The 21,835-nt window shown below is 41.4% G+C and overlaps 1 protein-coding gene across 1 annotated transcript in view; it reads right to left on the minus strand.

The window, feature by feature from the left end:
• Positions 1-21,501, minus strand: part of LOC120977959 (connector enhancer of kinase suppressor of ras 2-like) — a 535,146-nt gene extending 513,645 nt beyond the window's left edge. Inside the window, exon 1 of the mRNA XM_040406152.1 lies at positions 21,313-21,501. Within this exon, the coding sequence (XP_040262086.1) occupies positions 21,313-21,501 (189 nt within the window). The remainder of the gene's footprint in view (positions 1-21,312) is intronic.
• Between the last annotated feature and the right edge of the window lie 334 nt (positions 21,502-21,835).

Genomic DNA, 21,835 nt, shown 5'->3' on the forward strand with positions numbered 1-21,835 from the left:
CCAAAGGAATCCTCCCTCGTTCTTCCCGGCCAGAGGCGGCCAATGGCGTTCCAGGTCGGTTAGAGGGAATCCGAACTACAGAAAATCTTTCGGTAAGTCTTTCCCCAGTGGGGACTTCTTTCACTCCTTGTGTAGGGGGCAGACTCTGTCTTTGTTCCCACGTTTGGTCTAGCATTACATCAGACCCATGGGTGCTGAACACTGTGCAGGGGTTCCACATAGAACTTACGGGTTCGCCAGATCTCGTCCTTTCTCCCCCTCCCCTGGCACTACCGGACAGGGAGCTAGTGGATGTAGAACTTTTTTCCCTCTTGCACAAAGATGCGATAGAAAGGGCCCCTCCTACCCAGAGGGGCGTTCTCAGCCACATTTTTCTAGTGCAGAAAAAAGGGGGACAATTTCGTCCAGTCATAAATCTCCGGGCCCTGAACTCTGTGGTGCGCTACCGCCACTTCAAGATGGAGGGGATTCACCTCCTTCGGGACTTGCTGATTCCGGGGGACTGGATGGTGAAGCTGGACCTCAAAGATGCCTATCTGACGGTCCCGATTGCCTCCTCCTCCAGGGATCTTCTTCGCTTCCTATGGAAGGGCGAAGTGTGGCGCTTCACTTGCCTCCCGTTCGGCCTTTCCTCAGCGCCTTGGTGCTTCACCAAGTTACTGCGCCCAGTCATGGCCTGGCTGCGGAGTCGTGGGGTTCGTCTTGTCATATACCTGGACGACATCCTCATTATGCACCAATGCCAGTCGTCTCTGCTACAACACCTCCAGTGGACCTCCGATCTTCTGACGGATCTGGGTTTTCTACTCAATCTCGAGAAATCCTGCCTCACACCGGCTCGACGTATGGAGTTTCTGGGCTTCACGGTGGACTCTGTCGCGGAATCTCTCAGCCTCCCTGCAGAGAAATTGCGGACGATACGCAAGGAGTTGAGACACGCTCTCTCAACTCCCTCCCTATCTCTACGCCACCTGGCTCGCATCATTGGGCTATTAGCCTCCTCTATCCAGGCAGTCTTCCCCGCTCCACTCCATTATCGGGCTTTACAGCGCCTGAAGATCGCCCACCTCCGTGCCGGGGCCTCGTTTGCAGACGCGGTGATTCTGGATCAGGAAGCTCAGGAGGAACTTCGTTGGTGGATAAGCAACTTGGAAGCCTGGAACGGCAGAGCAATCTTCGGATTCCAACCGGAATTCACGATAGAGTCGGACGCGAGTCTCCAAGGCTGGGGTGCCCACTGCGAGGGTATCTCCACTGGGGGTCGATGGTCGGAGTCCGAGACCCATCTTCACATCAACGCTCTGGAACTTCTAGCGGGTTCGTTTGCCATCAGGAGTTTTACCAAGGGCATAGCTCATGCATGCATCCGTCTACGCATGGACAATGTGTCGGCGGTCCGATACGTCAATCACCTAGGCGGCACTCAATCGGCCACCTTAGCCCGACTGGCGAAGGAGTTCTGGTCCTACTGTCTGTCCAGGGACATCATGATTCAAGCGGAGTACCTGCCGGGTCTTCACAACTACAAAGCGGATCGGAGTTCCCGGTGCTTCACGGACGGCAGCGACTGGAGGCTGAATCCGGAAATGTTCTCCACAATCTCGGACATCTGGGGTCCTTGCTCCATAGACCTTTTTGCCTCCCGGCTCAATACTCACCTGCCCAGGTTCTTCAGCTGGCGGCCGGACCCGGAGGCAGAAGCGGTGGATGCGTTTCTACAGGACTGGTCCTCAGCCCTACATTACGCGTTTCCTCCGTTTGCCATGATTCCGAGGATGTTGCTACAGACTCGGCGTCAGGTGGCGGAACTGGTGGTGGTGGTTCCCTTCTGGGGATCTCAAGCCTGGTACCCGATCCTCCTAGAACTCCTAGTGGATGTACCTCTCCTACTCTGGGTGCCCCACATCCCCTGCTGGTCGAAGGCTCCCTTCAACTTCTTGCGTGCCGAATCTCAGGACTCCAGGAGAGGTCGAGGGAATTTCGGAGGCAACTAGACGCCTCCTGGACAACGCTTGGGCTCCCGGCACCCGAAAATCTTACCGGGCAGCTTGGGGATCTTGGGTTAGCTGGTGCATGGAACGGGACCTGGATCCCATTTCGGCGTCTGTAACCCATTTATTGCAATTCCTGACATCTCTTTTCGAAGCAGGGAAAGCTTATCGGACCATCAATTTGTTCCGTTCTGCGATTTCCTCGACTCATCAGGGATTTGATGGCGTTCCTGCGGGTCAACACCCTTTGGTGTCTCGACTTTTACGTGGCTCACGCTTGGCTCGGCCTCCTCGGCCACGTTTCACCACTACGTGGGATGTTTCCCTGGTCCTTTCTTTCCTCTCTGCCTGGCCCGACAACGCGGCTCTTTCCCTCCGTCAACTGTCGGCCAAATTGCTGACCCTTTTTTGCCTGATTTCCTGTAAGAGGGTCTCTGATGTCAGGGCTCTGGATCATGATGCGAGATCCTTTACTCCCGAGGGTGTTACTTTTAACATCACGCGGCGCACCAAGACCAATATTCGGTCTGTGTCCTATCCCAGTTTTCCGTCTTCTCCGGCGCTCTGTCCTGTAGCTTGCCTACGGGAATATGAGTTGCGCACTCGGTCTCACCGGTCTGCGGACATTCCGCAGCTTTTCCTCTCTATTCGCCATCCCTTTGGCCCGGTGACCAGTCCCACTTTGGCGCGTTGGATGAAGTGGGTCATGTCCCTTTCCGGGATTGATACGACGATTTTTACCGCTCACTCGGCCAGGGGCGCGGCTGCTACTGCCCTGGCAGTTTCGGGGGCTCGTTTGGAGGACATTCTGCGTCTGGCTGACTGGTCTAGGGCCAGGACGTTCACAGAGTTTTATTTCCGTCCTCCCCCTCATGTGTTTTCAGCTATTATTGAGCAGCTTTGAACTTGCAATACGAAGCCTCCGTGTCTTGCTGTAAAACTTAATGATTTTCCTATTTCATGACGTAAAGTCATAGTTTTATTAAAGACACGGAGGCGAGTATTGCCCGCCCTAGGTTTCTCCTGCCCCCCCTATTATTATTATTATTACTGCTATGGTATTATTATTGACTATTACACTGTCTTTTGCTGTTATTTATGATGTTTTATCGTTAAGGTTTATTATGGTTCCGTTTCAGCGACCTTTTTGATGTACGACCGTTATAGGGTCGAGATTGCGTATTTGTACCCATGTGTTTACACTGGCTATATTATTTATTCTGTTTCAGGTTGAGAAGTCCTTGGCATAGGGAATTCCGTATTGTTCCAGGTTTCCTGAGATGTTAGCCATGTTGGCTTGAGTTCTTCAGTTGGAGGGACAAGAATGGTCGGTGTCGGAACCAGTTCCAGTTCGGTTCGTTTTCGGTTATAGTTTGGCGGTTGGTGTCGTGGATTTAAAGAAAGAGGAAGATATGAAGAGGACACTGCTTATTATAGGATCTGTTAGGGGAGGGTCCTTTATTGTTTTGATTATGTTAATTTCTCCTTTGCTGCTATTGGTGGAAGTAAAGAAGGAGTAAGCAATACTCGCCTCCGTGTCTTTAATAAAACTATGACTTTACGTCATGAAATAGGAAAATCATTAAGTTACATCCTGTATTATACTCCAGAGCTGCACTCACTATTCTGCTGGTACAGTCACTGTGTACATACATTACTTATCCTGTACTGATCCTGAGTTACATCCTGTATTATACTCCAGAGCTGCACTCACTATTCTGCTGGTGCAGTCACTGTGTACATACATTACTTATCCTGTACTGATCCTGAGTTACATCCTGTATTATACTCCAAAGCTGCACTCACTATTCTGCTGGTGCAGTCACTGTGCACATACATTACTTATCCGGTACTGATCCTGAGTTACATCCTGTATTATACTCCAGAGCTGCACTCACTATTCTGCTGGTGCAGTCACTGTGTACATACATTACTTATCCTGTACTGATCCTGAGTTACATCCTGTATTATAATCCAGAGCTGCACTCACTATTCTGCTAGTGCAGTCACTGTGTACATACATTACTTATCCTGTACTGATCCTGAGTTACATCCTGTATTATACTCCAGAGCTGCACTCCCTATTCTGCTGGTGCAGTCACTGTGTACATACATTACTTATCCGGTACTGATCCTGAGTTACATCCTGTATTATACTCCAGAGCTGCACTCACTATTCTGCTGGTGCAGTCACTGTGTACATACATTACTTATCCTGTACTGATCCTGAGTTACATCCTGTATTATACTCCAGAGCTGCACTCACTATTCTGCTGGTGCCGTCACTGTGTACATACATTACTTATCCTGTACTGATCCTGAGTTACATTCTGTATTATACTCCAGAGCTGAACTCAATATTTCAGCTGTTATATCAGTTCCTTTATATTCCAGTCTGTTAGAGTTGCCATCATTCTTCTGATATACTATTCATGCCTTATACTTCAGTTTCTTGCAGAGCTGCAATCCCAATCCTGCTGTTACGCTGCTCTTATACTCAAGAAACATTCAGTGCTTAGTGCGTCGAGGCACATTTTTTATACATTAAGGCGTGCCTCCACCCAGTACCTCTCTACACAGGTCCAGTCCCCTTACTGTCTCCTGACTGCACACAGTGACTGCACAGGAGGAAGAGACTGCACACAGTGACTGCACAGGAGCAAGAGACAGCACACAGTGACTGCACAGGAGGAAGAGACAGCACACAGTGACTGTACAGGAGGAAGAGAGTGCACACAGCGACTGCACAGGAGGTAGAGACTGCACACAATGACTGCACAGGTGGAAGAGACTGCACACAATGACTGCACAGGAGGAAGAGACTGCACACAAGAGACTGGAGAAGGAGACTGCACACGGTGACTGCACAGGAGGAAGAGACTGCACACAGTGACTGCACATGAGGAAGAGACTGCACACAGTGACTGCACAGGAGATAGTGACTGCACACAGTGACTGCACAGGAGGAAGAGACTGCACACAGTGACTGCACAGGAGGAAGAGACTGCACACAGTGACTGCACAGAAAACGTCAGAGGCTATCACTTTTGGCTGGATTCTCTCTTTAAGATACCAGTAAATGTCTCTTAGCAGCTGAAGCAGAGAAGGTGAAGATGATGGGAGTTATCCCAGCCTTGTATTCACAGTGTACACAGATAAATCGAAGACATAAAGATGTCACTAAATCTAAAAAGCGTTCTGAGCAGCCACTAACGAGACGAGGACCTGATTGCTGTGTTATGAGCGGATCTATTCCTAATAAGTGGAGACTGGGATTTATCGGCCATGAAATCCGCTTTCTCTGGACGGAGTGGCGCTAATTACAAGGCTAAGTCTCTAGATCAATATTTTAGCCAATGCCAGAACATGCAGCGGTCACTAAAAACATGTGCCCGTCATGCTGACGAGGGGGGTATGTAGGTCTCATGGCCTGATGTTTCCAGGCTCGGGGGACACAGACAACGGCTTATGAAGGTCTCCACATCGCTCAGCGCTTCTGTCCCCTTAATTCATTTAGGAATGTGTTATTGACTGGAGCGATCCACAGAAGTTTCCATTAAAATTCCTTCTGTGTCATGAATAAAGATAAAACAGAAGAAGAAGAAACTGAAAGAGAGAAGTCATTTACCAATGATGTTTTATAGAATCAAAGAAAAAGACAAAACCGTAAAGCCCAGCCTGAAACACCATCTAATTCCCCTTTACTGCACAATCTAATGGCTCCTCTGATGACAAAGGACACAAATGGCTCTTTAATTCCATTATTTCAGCTCTGCTATTCTTGATGACACTTTACATCATAGATTGAGAAGAATTGGGGGGCACCATACACCTATTACCAAATATGCAGCTTTCTCCTGAATTCAGTGTCATCCTCTACTGCCCCAAAAGGAAAAATAATATAATACTACCTCCCATGTACAAGAATATATCTACTATAATACTGCTCCCATGTAGAAGAATATATCTACTATAATACTGCTCCCATGTACAAGAATATATCTACTATAATACTGATCCTATGTACAAGAATATAACTACTATAATACTGCTCCTATGTACAAGAATATAACTACTATAATACTGCTCCTATGTACAAGAATATAACTACTATAATACTGCTCCTATGTACAAGAATATAACTACTATAATACTGCTCCTATGTACAAGAATATAAGTACTATAATACTGCTCCCATGCACAAGAATATATCTACTATAATACTGCTCCCATGTACAAGAATATATCTACTATAATACTGCTCCCATGTACAAGAATATATCTACTATAATACTGATCCTATGTACAAGAATATAACTACTATAATACTGCTCCTATGTACAAGAATATAACTACTATAATACTGCTCCTATGTACAAGAATATAACTACTATAATACTGCTCCTATGTACAAGAATATAACTACTATAATACTGCTCCTATGTACAAGAATATAAGTACTATAATACTGCTCCTATGTACAAGAATATAACTAGTATAATACTGCTCCTATGTACAAGAATATAACTACTATAATACTGCTCCTATGTACAAGAATATAACTACTATAATACTGCCTCCTATGTACAAGAATATAACTACTATAATACTGTTCCTATGTACAGGAATATAACTACTATAATACTGCTCCTATGTACTAGAATATAACTACTATAATACTGCCTCCTATGTACAAGAATATAACTACTATAATACTGCTCCTATGTACAAGAATATATCTACTATAATACTGATCCTATGTACAAGAATATAACTACTATAATACTGCTCCCATGTACAAGAATATATCTACTATAATACTGATCCTATGTACAAGAATATAACTACTATAAAACTGCTCCTATGTACAAGAATATAACTACAATAATACTGCTCCTATGTACAAGAATATAACTACTATAATACCGCCTCCTATGTACAAGAATATAATTACTATAATACTGCTCCTATGTACAAGAATATATCTACTATAATACTGATCCTATGTACAAGAATATAACTGCTATAATACTGCCTCCTATGTACAAGAATATAACTACTATAATACTGCCTCCTATGTACAAGAATATAACTACTATAATACTGCTCCTATGTACAATAATATAACTACTATAATACTGCTCCTATGTACAAGAATATAACTACTATAATACTGCTCCTATGTACAAGAATATAACTACTATAATACTGCCTCCTATGTACAAGAATATAACTACTATAATACTGCCTCCTATGTACAAGAATATAACTACTATAATACAGCCTCTATGTACAAGAATATAACTACTATAATACTGCTCCTATATACAAGAATATAACTACTATAATACTGCCTCCTATGTACAAGAATATAACTACTATAATACTGCCTTCTATGTACAAGAATATAACTACTATAATACTGCTCCTATGTACAAGAATATAACTACTATAATACTGCTCCTATGTACAAGAATATAAGTACTATAATACTGCTCCTATGTACAAGAATATAACTACTATAATACTGCTCCTTGTACAAGGATATAACTACTATAATACTGCCTCCTATGTACAAGAATATAACTACTATAATACTGCCTTCTATGTACAAGAATATAACTACTATAATACTGCTCCTATGTACAAGAATATAACTACTATAATACTGCTGCTATGTACAAGAATATAACTACTATAATACTGCCTCCTATGTACAAGAATATAACTACTATAATACTGCTCCTATGTACAAGAATATAACTACTATAATACTGCCTCCTATGTACAAGAATATAAATACTATAATACTGCTCCTATGTACAAGAATATAACTACTATAATACTGCTCCTATGTACAAGAATATAACTACTATAATACTGCTCCTATGTACAAGAATATATCTACTATAATACTGCTCCTATGTACAAGAATATAACTACTATAATACTGCTCTTATGTACAAGAATATAACTACTATAATACTGCTCCTATGTACAAGAATATAACTACTATAATACTGCTCCTATGTACAAGAATATAACTACTATAATACTGCTCCTATGTACAAGAATATATCTACTATAATACTGCTCCTATGTACAAGAATATAACTACTATAATACTGCTCTTATGTACAAGAATATAACTACTATAATACTGCATCCTATGTACAAGAATATAACTACTATAATACTGCTCCTTTGTACAATACTATAACTACTATAATACTGCTCCTATGTACAAGATTATAACTACTATAATACTGCCTCCTATGTACAAGAATATAACTACTATAATACTGCTCCTGTGTACAAGAATATAACTACTATAATACTGCTCCTATGTACAAGAATATAACTACTATAATACTGCTCCCATGTACAAGAATATACCTACTGTAATACTGCTCCTATATACAAGAATATAACTACTATAATACTGCTCCTATGTACAAGAATATAACTACTATAATACTGCTCCCATGTACAAGAATATATCTACTATAATACTGCTCCTATGTACAAGAATATAACTACTATAATACTGCTCCGATGTACAGGAATATAACTACTATTATACTGCTCCTATGTACAAGACTATAACTACTATAATACTGCTCCTATGTACAAGATTATAACTACTATAATACTGCTCCTATATACAAGAATATAACTACTATAATACTGCCTCCTATGTACAAGAATATAAATACTTTAATACTGCTCCTATGTACAAGAATATAACTACTATAATACTGCTCCTATGTACAAGAATATAACTACTATAATACTGCTCCTATGTACAAGAATATATCTACTATAATACTGCTCCTATGTACAAGAATATAACTACTATAATACTGCTCTTATGTACAAGAATATAACTACTATAATACTGCATCCTATGTACAAGAATATAACTACTATAATATTGCCTCCCATGTACAAGAATATAAGTACTATAATACTGCTCCTTTGTACAATACTATAACTACTATAATACTGCTCCTATGTACAAGATTATAACTACTATAATACTGCCTCCTATGTACAAGAATATAACTACTATAATACTGCTCCTGTGTACAAGAATATAACTACTATAATACTGCTCCTATGTACAAGACTATAACTACTATAATACTGCCTCCTATGTACAAGAATATAACTACTATAATACTGCTCCTATGTACAAGAATATAACTACTATAATACTGCTCCTATGTACAAGAAGAATATATCTACTATAATACTGCCTCCTATGTACAAGAATATAACTACTATACTACTGCCTCCTATGTACAAGAATATAACTACTATAATACTGCCTCCTATGTACAAGAATATAACTACTATAATACTGCTCCTATGTACAAGAATATAACTACTATAATACTGCCTCCTATGTACAAGAATATAACTACTATAATACTGCTCCCATGTACAAGAATATACCTACTATAATACTGCTCCTATATACAAGACTATAACTACTATAATACTGCTCCTATGTACAAGAATATAACTACTATAATACTGCTCCCATGTACAAGAATATAACTACTATAATACTGCACCTATGTACAAGAATATTACTACTATAATACTGCTCCTATGTACAAGAATATAACTACTATAATACTGCTCCTATGTACAAGATTATAACTACTATAATACTGCTCCTATATACAAGAATATAACTACTATAATACTGCTCCTATGTACAAGAATATAACTACTATAATACTGCCTCCTATATACAAGAATATAACTACTATAATACTGCTCTTATGTACAAGAATATAACTACTATAATACTGCTCCTATGTACAGGAATATAACTACTATAATACTGCCTCCTATGTACAAGAATATAACTACTATAATACTGCTCCTATGTACAGGAATATAACTACTATTATACTGCTCCTATGTACAAGATTATAACTACTATAATACTGCTCCTATATACAAGAATATAACTACTATAATACTGCCTCCTATGTACAAGAATATAACTACTATAATACTGCTCCTATGTACAAGAATATAACTACTATAATACTGCTCCTATGTACAAGAATATAACTACTATAATACTGCTCCTATGTACAAGACTATAACTACTATAATACTGCCTCCTATGTACAAGAATATAACTACTATAATACTGCCTCCTATGTACAAGAAGAATATATCTACTATAATACTGCCTCCTATGTACAAGAATATAACTACGGTACTATAATTCTGCCTCCTATGTACAAGAATATAACTACTATAATACTGCTCCTGTGTACAAGAATATATCTACTATAATACTGCCTCCTATGTACAAGAATATAACTACTATAATACTGCTCCTATGTACAAGAATATATCTACTATAATACTGCCTCCTATGTACAAGAATATAACTACTATAATACTGCTCCTATGTAGAAGAATATATCTACTATAATACTGCCTCCTATGTACAAGAATATAACTACGGTACTATAATACTGCTCCTATGTACAAGAATATATCTACTATAATACTGCTCTTATGTACAGAAATATAACTACTATAATACTGCTCCTATGTACAAGAATATAACTACTATAATACTGCTCCTATGTACAAGACTATATCTACTATAATACTGCTCCTATGTACAGCAATATAACTACTATAATACTGCCTCCTATGTACAAGAATATAACTACTATAATACTGCTCCTATGTACAAGAATATAACTACTATAATACTGCCTCCTATGTACAAGAATATAACTATTATAATACTGCCTCCTATGTACAAGACTATATCTACTATAATACTGCTCATATGTACAAGAATATAACTACTATAATACTGCCTCCTATGTACAAGAATATAACTACTATAATACTGCTCCTATGTACAAGAATATAACTACTATAATACTGCTCCTATGTACAAGAATATAACTACTATAATACTGCCTCCTATGTACAAGAATATAACTACTATAATACTGCTCCTATGTACAAGAATATAACTATTATAATACTGCTCCTATGTACAAGAATATAACTACTATAATACTGCCTTCTATGTACAAGAATATAAGTACTATAATACTGCCTCCTATGTACAAGAATATAACTACTATAATACTGCTCCTATGTACAAAAATATAACTACTATAATACTGCCTGCTATGTATAAGAATATAACTACTATAATACTGCTCCTATGTACAAGAATATAACTACTATAATACTGCTCCTATGTACAAGAATATAACTACTATAATACTGCCTCCTATGTACAAGAATATAACTACTATAATACTGCTCCTATGTACAAGAATATAACTACTATAATACTGCTCCTATGTACAAGAATATAACTACTATAATACTGCTCCTATGTACAAGAATATAACTACTATAATACTGCTCCTATGTACAAGAATATAACTACTGTAATACTGCCTCCTATGTACAAGAATATAACTACTATAATACTGCTCCTATGTACAAGAATATAACTATTATAATACTGCTCCTATGTACAAGAATATAACTACTATAATACTGCCTTCTATGTACAAGAATATAAGTACTATAATACTGCTCCTATGTACAAGACTATAACTACTATAATACTGCTCCTATGTACAAGAATATAACTACTATAATACTGCTCCTATGTACAAGAATATAACTACTATAGTACTGCTCCTTTGTACAAGAATATAACTACTATAATACTGCTCCTATGTACAAGAATATAATCTACTATAATACTGCCTCCTATGTACAAGAATATAACTACTATAGTACTGCTCCTATGTACAAGAATATAACTACTATAATACTGCCTCCTATGTACAAGAATATAACTACTATAATACTGCTCCTATGTACAAGAATATAACTATTATAATACTGCTCCTATGTACAAGAATATAACTACTATAATACTGCCTTCTATGTACAAGAATATAACTACTATAATACTGCTCCTATGTACAAGACTATAACTACTATAATACTGCTCCTATGTACAAGAATATAACTACTATAATACTGCTCCTATGTACAAGAATATAACTACTATAATACTGCTCCTATGTACAAGAATATAACTATTATAATACTGCTCCTATGTACAAGAATATAACTACTATAATACTGCCTTCTATGTACAAGAATATAAGTACTATAATACTGCCTCCTATGTACAAGAATATAACTACTATAATACTGCTCCTATGTACAAAAATATAACTACTATAATACTGCCTGCTATGTATAAGAATATAACTACTATAATACTGCTCCTATGTACAAGAATATAACTACTATAATACTGCCTCCTATGTACAAGAATATAACTACTATAATACTGCTCCTATGTACAAGAATATAACTACTATAATACTGCTCCTATGTACAAGAATATAACTACTATAATACTGCTCCTATGTACAAGAATATAACTACTATAATACTGCTCCTATGTACAAGAATATAACTACTATAATACTGCCTCCTATGTACAAGAATATAACTACTATAATACTGCTCCTATGTACAAGAATATAACTATTATAATACTGCTCCTATGTACAAGAATATAACTACTATAATACTGCCTTCTATGTACAAGAATATAAGTACTATAATACTGCTCCTATGTACAAGACTATAACTACTATAATACTGCTCCTATGTACAAGAATATAACTACTATAATACTGCTCCTATGTACAAGAATATAACTACTATAGTACTGCTCCTTTGTACAAGAATATAACTACTATAATACTGCTCCTATGTACAAGAATATAACTACTATAATACTGCCTCCTATGTACAAGAATATAACTACTATAGTACTGCTCCTATGTACAAGAATATAACTACTATAATACTGCCTCCTATGTACAAGAATATAACTACTATAATACTGCTCCTATGTACAAGAATATAACTATTATAATACTGCTCCTATGTACAAGAATATAACTACTATAATACTGCCTTCTATGTACAAGAATATAACTACTATAATACTGCTCCTATGTACAAGACTATAACTACTATAATACTGCTCCTATGTACAAGAATATAACTACTATAATACTGCTCCTATGTACAAGAATATAACTACTATAATACTGCTCCTATGTACAAGAATATAACTACTATAATACTGCCTCCTATGTACAAGAATATAACTACTATAATACTGCTCCTATGTACAAGAATATAACTACTATAATACTGCCTCCTATGTACAAGAATATAACTACTATAGTACTGCCTTCTATGTACAAGAATATAACTACTATAATGCTGCTCCTATGTACAAGAATATAACTACTATAATACTGCTCCTATGTACAAGAATATAACTACTATAATACTGCTCCTATGTACAAGAATATAACTACTATAATGCTGCTCCTATGTACAAAAATATTATTACTATAATACTGCTCCTATGTACAAGAATATAACTACTATAATGCTGCTCCTATGTACAAGAATATAACTACTATAATACTGCTCCTATGTACAAGAATATAACTACTATAATACTGCTCCTATGTACAAGAATATAACTACTATAATGCTGCTCCTATGTACAAAAATATAATTACTATAATACTGCTCCTATGTACAAGAATATAACTACTATAATGCTGCTCCTATGTACAAAAATATTATTACTATAATATAGCTCTCATGTACATAAATAACAGTATAAAAAAAATCTCTCTCTTTCTGAATACTGTATATCTATATATATATATAAAAGTGAACATATTTTGTTTGTTTTTCATAGGCTTTTTGCGCTTTGATGGATCTTAACTAGTGTTGATAGAGCATGCTCGGCACATCGCAGTGTTCAGCCGAATACCGCGTGTGCTTGAGCGCGATGCTCGAGTCTCCTCCCCGCATATTTGTTGCTGCTATGCAGCCAATAAACGTGCAGGTAAGTACTGCCACTCACTGTAAGGCTGTAGCTATGTTGGTTGCTGGAATTACAGTGATTGGCTGGCCGGAACGCGTCATCGGGTGCTTTAAAGCACCTGAAGATACGTGGTTCAGCTCAGTCTTAGGGTCCATTCACATGTCCATAGAATGGGTCTGCATCAATTCTGCGGAATGGGTGCGGACCTATTAATTCTGAATGGGAATGGAGAGGATGCGGACAGCACACATTGTGCTGTCTGCATCCGTATTTCCGGTCCGCGGCTCCGTACTTCCGGTCCACAGCTTCCAAAAAAAATAGAACATGTCCTATCCTTATCTTATCCCGCAATAGTAGACAAGAATAGGCATGTCTATAGGGGTGCCGGCCCTTTGTATTGCGGATCCGCAATACACTACGGACGTGTGAACGGACCCTTAGACAGGGAGAGCTGTGCTGTAGAAGGGACAGACAGTGTAGGGAATTGAATTCGATTTTTTTGTTAGGCAGGGTCGATGTTAGAGACCCAAAAATCCTTTTAAGGACTATTGTTGTATCTGGCAGCAATATATATTTTTAGCGCGACCTGCACTAAAGAGCTTGCAATTGTTTCGCCGCTGACAGCGACATTATCTGCGCTACATCTCCTGTGTAACGTTTCCGCATCCCAAATATCTGTGATATTCCCTGAAATATTTTATTAGCCGCTGGTGACAGCAGCGACATTAGGCTATATTCACACTAGCGTTCTGCTGTCCGCTCGTGAGCTCCGTTTGAAGGGGCTCACGAGCGGAGCAGAACGCTTCCGTCCAGCCCTGATGCAGTCTGAATGGATGCGGATCCGCTCAGACTGCATCAGTCTGGCGGCGTTCAGCCTCCGCTCCGCTCGCCTCCGCACGGCCAGGCGTACAGCTGAACGCTGCTTGCAGCGTTCGGGTGTCCGCCTGGCCGTGCGGAGGCGAGCGGATCCGTCCACACTTACAATGTAAGTCAATGGGGACGGATCCGCTTGAAGATGACACAATATGGCTCAATCTTCAAGCGGATCCGTTCCCCATTGACTTTCAATGTAAAGTCTGAACGGATCCGCTCAGGCTACTTTCACACTTAGAAAATTTTCTACGTTTTAATGCAGACGGATCCGTTCTGAACGCTAGTGTGAAAGTAGCCTTACCTGCGCTACATCTCCTGCATAACGTTTGCACATCCTAAATATCAGAAGACGAGCAGTAAGGGGCGAGGAAGTGGCCGTGCTGCTGATGGTGCACGCAGAGGCCATGGGCACGGTGACACTGTGCCTGCTGCCAGAGCACAAGAAACACACTCATCCACGATACTTAGCTTCATGTCCCAGTTTGCAGGGCGGCGCAGGACAACGCTCTCAAAGTCAGACCAGTGCGACCAGGTGGTGGGTTGGATTGCAGCAGATAATGCTTCCAGTCGGTTAAGCACCACCCTGTCTTCCACCAAGTCCAGTCTCAGTAGCCAGGAGTCTGATCAACACAATCCTCACCCTGATCCTCCTTCCTCCCACCATGGAGAGTCTCGGCAAACAAGTGATCCCACACTCGGATATTCCGAGGTGCTCTTTTCATCGCCATTCCTTAATTTGGGCCTCTCGCCAAGCCCACTTGTAGAGGGACATGAGGAGATTGTGTGCACCGATGCCCCAAGCATCCACAGTCACAAGAAGATGACGGTGGGGAACGGCATTTAGTGTTTCACGAGGTGGATGATGATGATGAGACACAGTTGTCAATAAGTCAACGGCAATTAGTGTCTCAAGAGGTTTATGATGAGCATGAGACACAGTTGTCAATAACTGAGGTTGTTGTTAGGTCAACAAGTCAGGAGGATGACCAGAGTGAGGTAGTGGAAGAGGAGGTGGTGGACGATGAAGTCACTGACCCAACCTGGGAAGGTGGCAAGAATTGTAATTTGTAACCTGTGCCATACAAAAATGAGCAAGGGCGTGAACACTAGCAACCTCGCCACCACCAGCATGATCCGCCACATAGCATCAAAGCACCGTAATAGGTGGGCTGAATTCCTGGGTCCACAATCAGTGTCTGCGGGTCACACCACTGCCTCCTCTTCCTCTGTGTTACGTGCTCCTGCCCTGCACCTGGACCTTTGCAAGCACCATGAGCGACCACATCCACTTCCGTGTCCCAGCGCAGCGTACAGATGTCCATATCCCAGGCATTTGAACGCAAACGCAAATACCCAGCCAACCACCCACAGGCCATAGCACTAAATGCGCAACTTTCCAAATTGCTGGCCCTGGAAATGTTGCCATTTAGGCTTGTGGACCCTGAGGCTTTCCGCAGCCTGATGGCGGCGTCCGTCCCTCGTTACACAGTCCCCAGCCGCCACTATTTTTCCCAGTGTGCAGTGCAAGCCTTACACCAGCATGTGTCCCGTAACATCACCCGTGTCCTTACCAACGCAGTTACTGGGAAGGTCCACTTAACCACTGACACATATACAAGTGTTTTGGCCAGAGACGCTACATTTCCCTGACGGCACACTGGGTGAACGCTGTGGAGGCCGGGAGCGAGTCGTACCCTGGGATGGCACAGGTGCTACCGACGCCCAGGATTGCGGGCCCTATTTCCATCAGGGTTTCCGCCGCCACCTACATTAGTGACTGCAACCCCCCCTTCTCCTCCTCCTCCTCCTCCTCCACCTCTGAATTATCCTCTTGCAGCACCAGTCAGCCATCAGTCGGTAGCTGGAAGCAGTGTAACACTGCAGTGGGGAAGCGGCAACAGGCCGCGCTGAAGCTGATCTGTTTAGGGGACAATTGTGGAATTTTTTCCTTTACTTCTCTAATTGGGCCAAAGACAACAACGTGGTAAGAAACGAAGATGTTAGACAGATGTTCAGGCGACGGAATCTCTCTCTGACCTCAGGCCTCTACGTGTGTATAGTATACATGGGGCAGGGATGATGGAGTCTGTCGCTGGGCGGAGTTCTTCCTCTTATCTTTAGTCGCTGCTCCTCTTCCTCCTATAATTTCGGTGATTATAACGTCTCCAGTTGTCACTTGATTACAATACAGGCTTCACTTATCAGTTACATAACCAGCTGCAGCTACAGAGCTACGAGGCTGAGGCGCAATTTATGAGCTGGAGAAAGATTTCTTCCACTTATTTTCATATAAATAGACATGAACCCCACAGATACAAAGCAAAATGTAATGACGTGAGACAGGACAGAGCAGACACCCAGCGAAACCTCTGCCCTATAAAAGTACATTACAGGATGAGTACATCTGCAACGATCCTCTAGTTACACCCAGAGCTGCATTCACAATTCTACTGGTTTTCAATCAGGCTGCAGTTTATATAACTGATCAGCTGCTGCATGTCACATGAGGTTTTATGTCCCTTGAAGACCACAATGCATAGTGCAGTACTTATCTTCCTGTGAGTTTTTATCTTCTATTACATGGAGCTAGTGTCAGTCTCCACTGTCATTCTGGCATTCCATTTATAACCAGGTAATTCAGAAAGAGCCGTTACAGGTTCCTCCCATACAGTCAGGTGCTGCAGTTGCAGTGGCTGCAATAAACCAACCATCACCCCAAGCGTGCAGCAGAATCACGTAAACACGGACGTATCCATACAGCCTACATGTAATATACTGTGTTATTACACCTGAATATCTGCGCCCATCAGGCGGGGCAAAATGAGGGGCAGAAGATGTTCATTATACACAGTGAAGATAGAATCACAACACAAATCCTCAAGAGATCAAGTGTAAAGAAAAGAAAGAACGCATAACACGGAACATAAATAATTAATAATCCATATGTGTACACAGTGACTGCATCAGCAGAATAGTGAGTGCAGCTCTGGAGTATAATACAGGATGTAACTCAGGATCAGTACAGGATAAGTAATGTATGTACACAGTGACTGCACCAGCAGAACAGTGAGTGCAGCTCTGGAGTATAATACAGGATGTAACTCAGGATCAGTACAGGATAAGTAATGTATGTACACAGTGACTGCACCAGCAGAATAGTGAGTGCAGCTCTGGAGTATAATACAGGATGTAACTCAGGATCAGTACAGGATAAGTAATGTATGTACACAGTGACTGCACCAGCAGAATAGTGAGTGCAGCTCTGGAGTATAATACAGGATGTAACTCAGGATCAGTACAGGATAAGTAATGTATGTACACAGTGACTGCACCAGCAGAACAGTGAGTGCAGCTCTGGAGTATAATACAGGATGTAACTCAGGATCAGTACAGGATAAGTAATGTATGTACACAGTGACTGCACCAGCAGAACAGTGAGTGCAGCTCTGGAGTATAATACAGGATGTAACTCAGGATCAGTACAGGATAAGTAATGTATGTACACAGTGACTGCACCAGCAGAATAGTGAGTGCAGCTCTGGAGTATAATACAGGATGTAACTCAGGATCAGTACAGGATAAGTAATGTATGTACACAGTGACTGCATCAGCAGAATAGTGAGTGCAGCTCTGGAGTATAATACAGGATGTAATTTAGGATCAGTACAGGATAAGTAATGTATGTACACAGTGACTGCATCAGCAGAATAGTGAGTGCAGCTCTGGAGTATAATACAGGATGTAACTTAGGATCAGTACAGGATAAGTAATGTATGTACACAGTGACTGCACCAGCAGAATAGTGAGTGCAGCTCTGGAGTATAATACAGGATGTAACTCAGGATCAGTACAGGATAAGTAATGTATGTACACAGTGACTGCACCAGCAGAATAGTGAGTGCAGCTCTGGAGTATAATACAGGATGTAACTCAGGATCAGTACAGGATAAGTAATGTATGTACACAGTGACTGCATCAGCAGAATAGTGAGTGCAGCTCTGCAGTATAATACAGGATGTAACTCAGGCTCAGTACAGGATAAGTAATGTATGTACACAGTGACTGCACCAGCAGAATAGTGAGTGCAGCTCTGCAGTATAATACAGGATGTAACTCAGGCTCAGTACAGGATAAGTAATGTATGTACACAGTGACTGCACCAGCAGAATAGTGAGTGCAGCTCTGGAGTATAATACAGGATGTAACTCAGGATCAGTACAGGATAAGTAATGTATGTACACAGTGACTGCACCAGCAGAATAGTGAGTGCAGCTCTGGAGTATAATACAGGATGTAACTCAGGATCAGTACAGGATAAGTAATGTCTGTACACAGTGACTGCACCAGCAGAATAGTGAGTGCAGCTCTGGAGTATAATACAGGATGTAACTCAGGATCAGTACAGGATAAGTAATGTATGTACACAGTGACTGCACCAGCAGAATAGTGAGTGCAGCTCTGGAGTATAATACAGGATGTAACTCAGGATCAGTACAGGATAAGTAATGTATGTACACAGTGACTGCACCAGCAGAATAGTGAGCGCAGCTCTGGAGTATAATACAGGATGTAACTCAGGATCAGTACAGGATAAGTAATGTATGTACACAGTGACTGCACCAGCAGAACAGTGAGTGCAGCTCTGGGGTATAATACAGGATGTAACTCAGGATCAGTACAGGATAAGTAATGTATGTACACAGTGACTGCACCAGCAGAATAGTGAGTGCAGCTCTGGAGTATAATACAGGATGTAACTCAGGATCAGTACAGGATAAGTAATGTATGTACACAGTGACTGCACCAGCAGAATAGTGAGTGCAGCTCTAAATAAATGTTCTATTGAGAAAGGATCCATCAGAAATCAGGGAGATCCAGCAAAAAACAAAATAAAAATGGAACAGTCTTCCGTATGCACTTGGTATGATGAACTCTCAACCATGTAAAGCCCCCAAGCTCCTGTCAGAAATTATGTGTCGTCTCCTATCAGCAGAAGCTTATTTATGAGCATCGATAATCATTACTAGTAATACCACTCCTGACCACATGGTGCGCTGTTATGTGGTATAGACACTGATAATTATTACTTGTGATACCACTCCTGTCCACATGGTGCGCTGTTATGTGGTATAGACACTGATAATCAGTACTTGTAATACCACTCCTGTCCACATGGTGCGCTGTTAGGATAAAACTTCTCTATGAGTAAAATCAGTGCAGGGGCCATTATGGACCCCTCTCTCTCTCTCTCATCAGGCTGGAGCCACTAGAGATAGCCCTTCACAGTGTCACATTATTTTGCAGAGTCCTGCGGGATTGTTCTATGAAATATAGTGATTTTCTGCCTCTCGAATCGGAGCACGCATCCAAGCATTTGGCGTGGCTTCACTTCCTGCGCATTCTGCTCATGGAGGCTTCACTTCCTGCGCGTTCTTCTCATGGAGGCTTCACTTTCTGTGCGTTCTGCTCATGGAGGCTTCACTTCCTGCGCGTTCTGCTCATGGAGGCTTCACTTCCTGCGCATTCTGCTCATGGAGGCTTCACTTCCTGCGCGTTCTTCTCATGGAGGCTTCACTTTCTGTGCGTTCTGCTCATGGAGGCTTCACTTCCTGCGCGTTCTGCTCATGGAGGCTTCACTTCCTGCGCATTCTGCTCATGGAGGCTTCACTTCCTGCGCATTCTGCTCATGGAGGCTTCACTTCCTGCGCGTTCTTCTCATGGAGGCTTCACTTCCTGCGCGTTCTTCTCATGGAGGCTTCACTTCCTGCGCGTTCTTCTCATGAAGGCTTCACTTCCTGCGCATTCTGCTCATGGAGGCTTCACTTCCTGCGCGTTCTTCTCATGGAGGCTTCACTTCCTGCGCGTTCTTCTCATGGAGGCTTCACTTCCTGCGCGTTCTTCTCATGGAGGCTTCACTTTCTGTGCGTGCTACTCATGGCGGCAGCAAGATTACATGTCTAATATTGTCCTATAAATAAAAGTGCAGGCGCAGCGTCTAAAAATAGCCCCGATTCCCGTCTTGTCCTGGAAGACCTTGTAAGAACGGGCGCGATGTGCGGGAGAGCCGGGGAGAATACTATACCGCCATCTGCCACCTTATATCCACACAGAGCACTACAACCCCCAACTGCTGGACATGAGCACAGTACACATTACACTGTATACATAGAACAAAACATGACTATAATACGATTTTATACTACTACCCCCAGCATGACCTGACCACTATATATAACTATATGACCATAATATATTCTATTCTACTCTACACATAGAGCACTACTAACCCCAGCATAACCTGAAAACTGTATATGACCATAATAGATTCTATTACACTTTACACATAGAGCACTACTACCCCCAGCATAACCTGACCACTGGATGTCCTGCTCTCCCCTTTCATCTATAGGTGAATGTGACCGAAGACCCCCATCATCATCATCCTCAGTAGTAGTCCAGCTGATGATGCCCCCCCCCTCCAGTGCTGCTTACCAGGGCGCAGAGCAGGTCCACCGCCTCCAGAATGAGCTCCTGGTGCCCGATGCGGGTGACGCCCAGCTCCTCCAGCTCCTGGTGGGTGATGTGCAGCAGTTGCTCCCCGCTGATCTTCTCCCTCTCAAAGTTTTTGATATATTGCTGTAAACAATCGTCCAACCCTGCAAAGAGCAAAGCATCCATCATCAGCCAAAATTCACAAAGTATCACCCCCATCATCTGACACATCAGAACATGGATGTCCCCAGCTATTCTGCCTTAGAACTGAAGACCTATGGGAATGCCATGTGAGGATCCCCCAGACTGAGACCAGTGATGTCATAGCCTTCAAGGTGGTGATGTCACCTTCTGTGGTTAACCACCCGAATGTCACAGTGTGCCGAGGAGCAGAAGACCACTACCCTCAGGGATCCAGCTCTAAAAAACGGCCACCATGGGGGTCATCCGTGGACACCATCTGTATCCGGCCCCAGGGACGCGGCTCAATGGCACAACTTCTATATAAGCATCCTTCTACTTG

Source organism: Bufo bufo, chromosome 8 (assembly GCF_905171765.1).
Source record: "Bufo bufo chromosome 8, aBufBuf1.1, whole genome shotgun sequence".
Taxonomy (NCBI): Eukaryota; Metazoa; Chordata; class Amphibia; order Anura; family Bufonidae; genus Bufo; species Bufo bufo.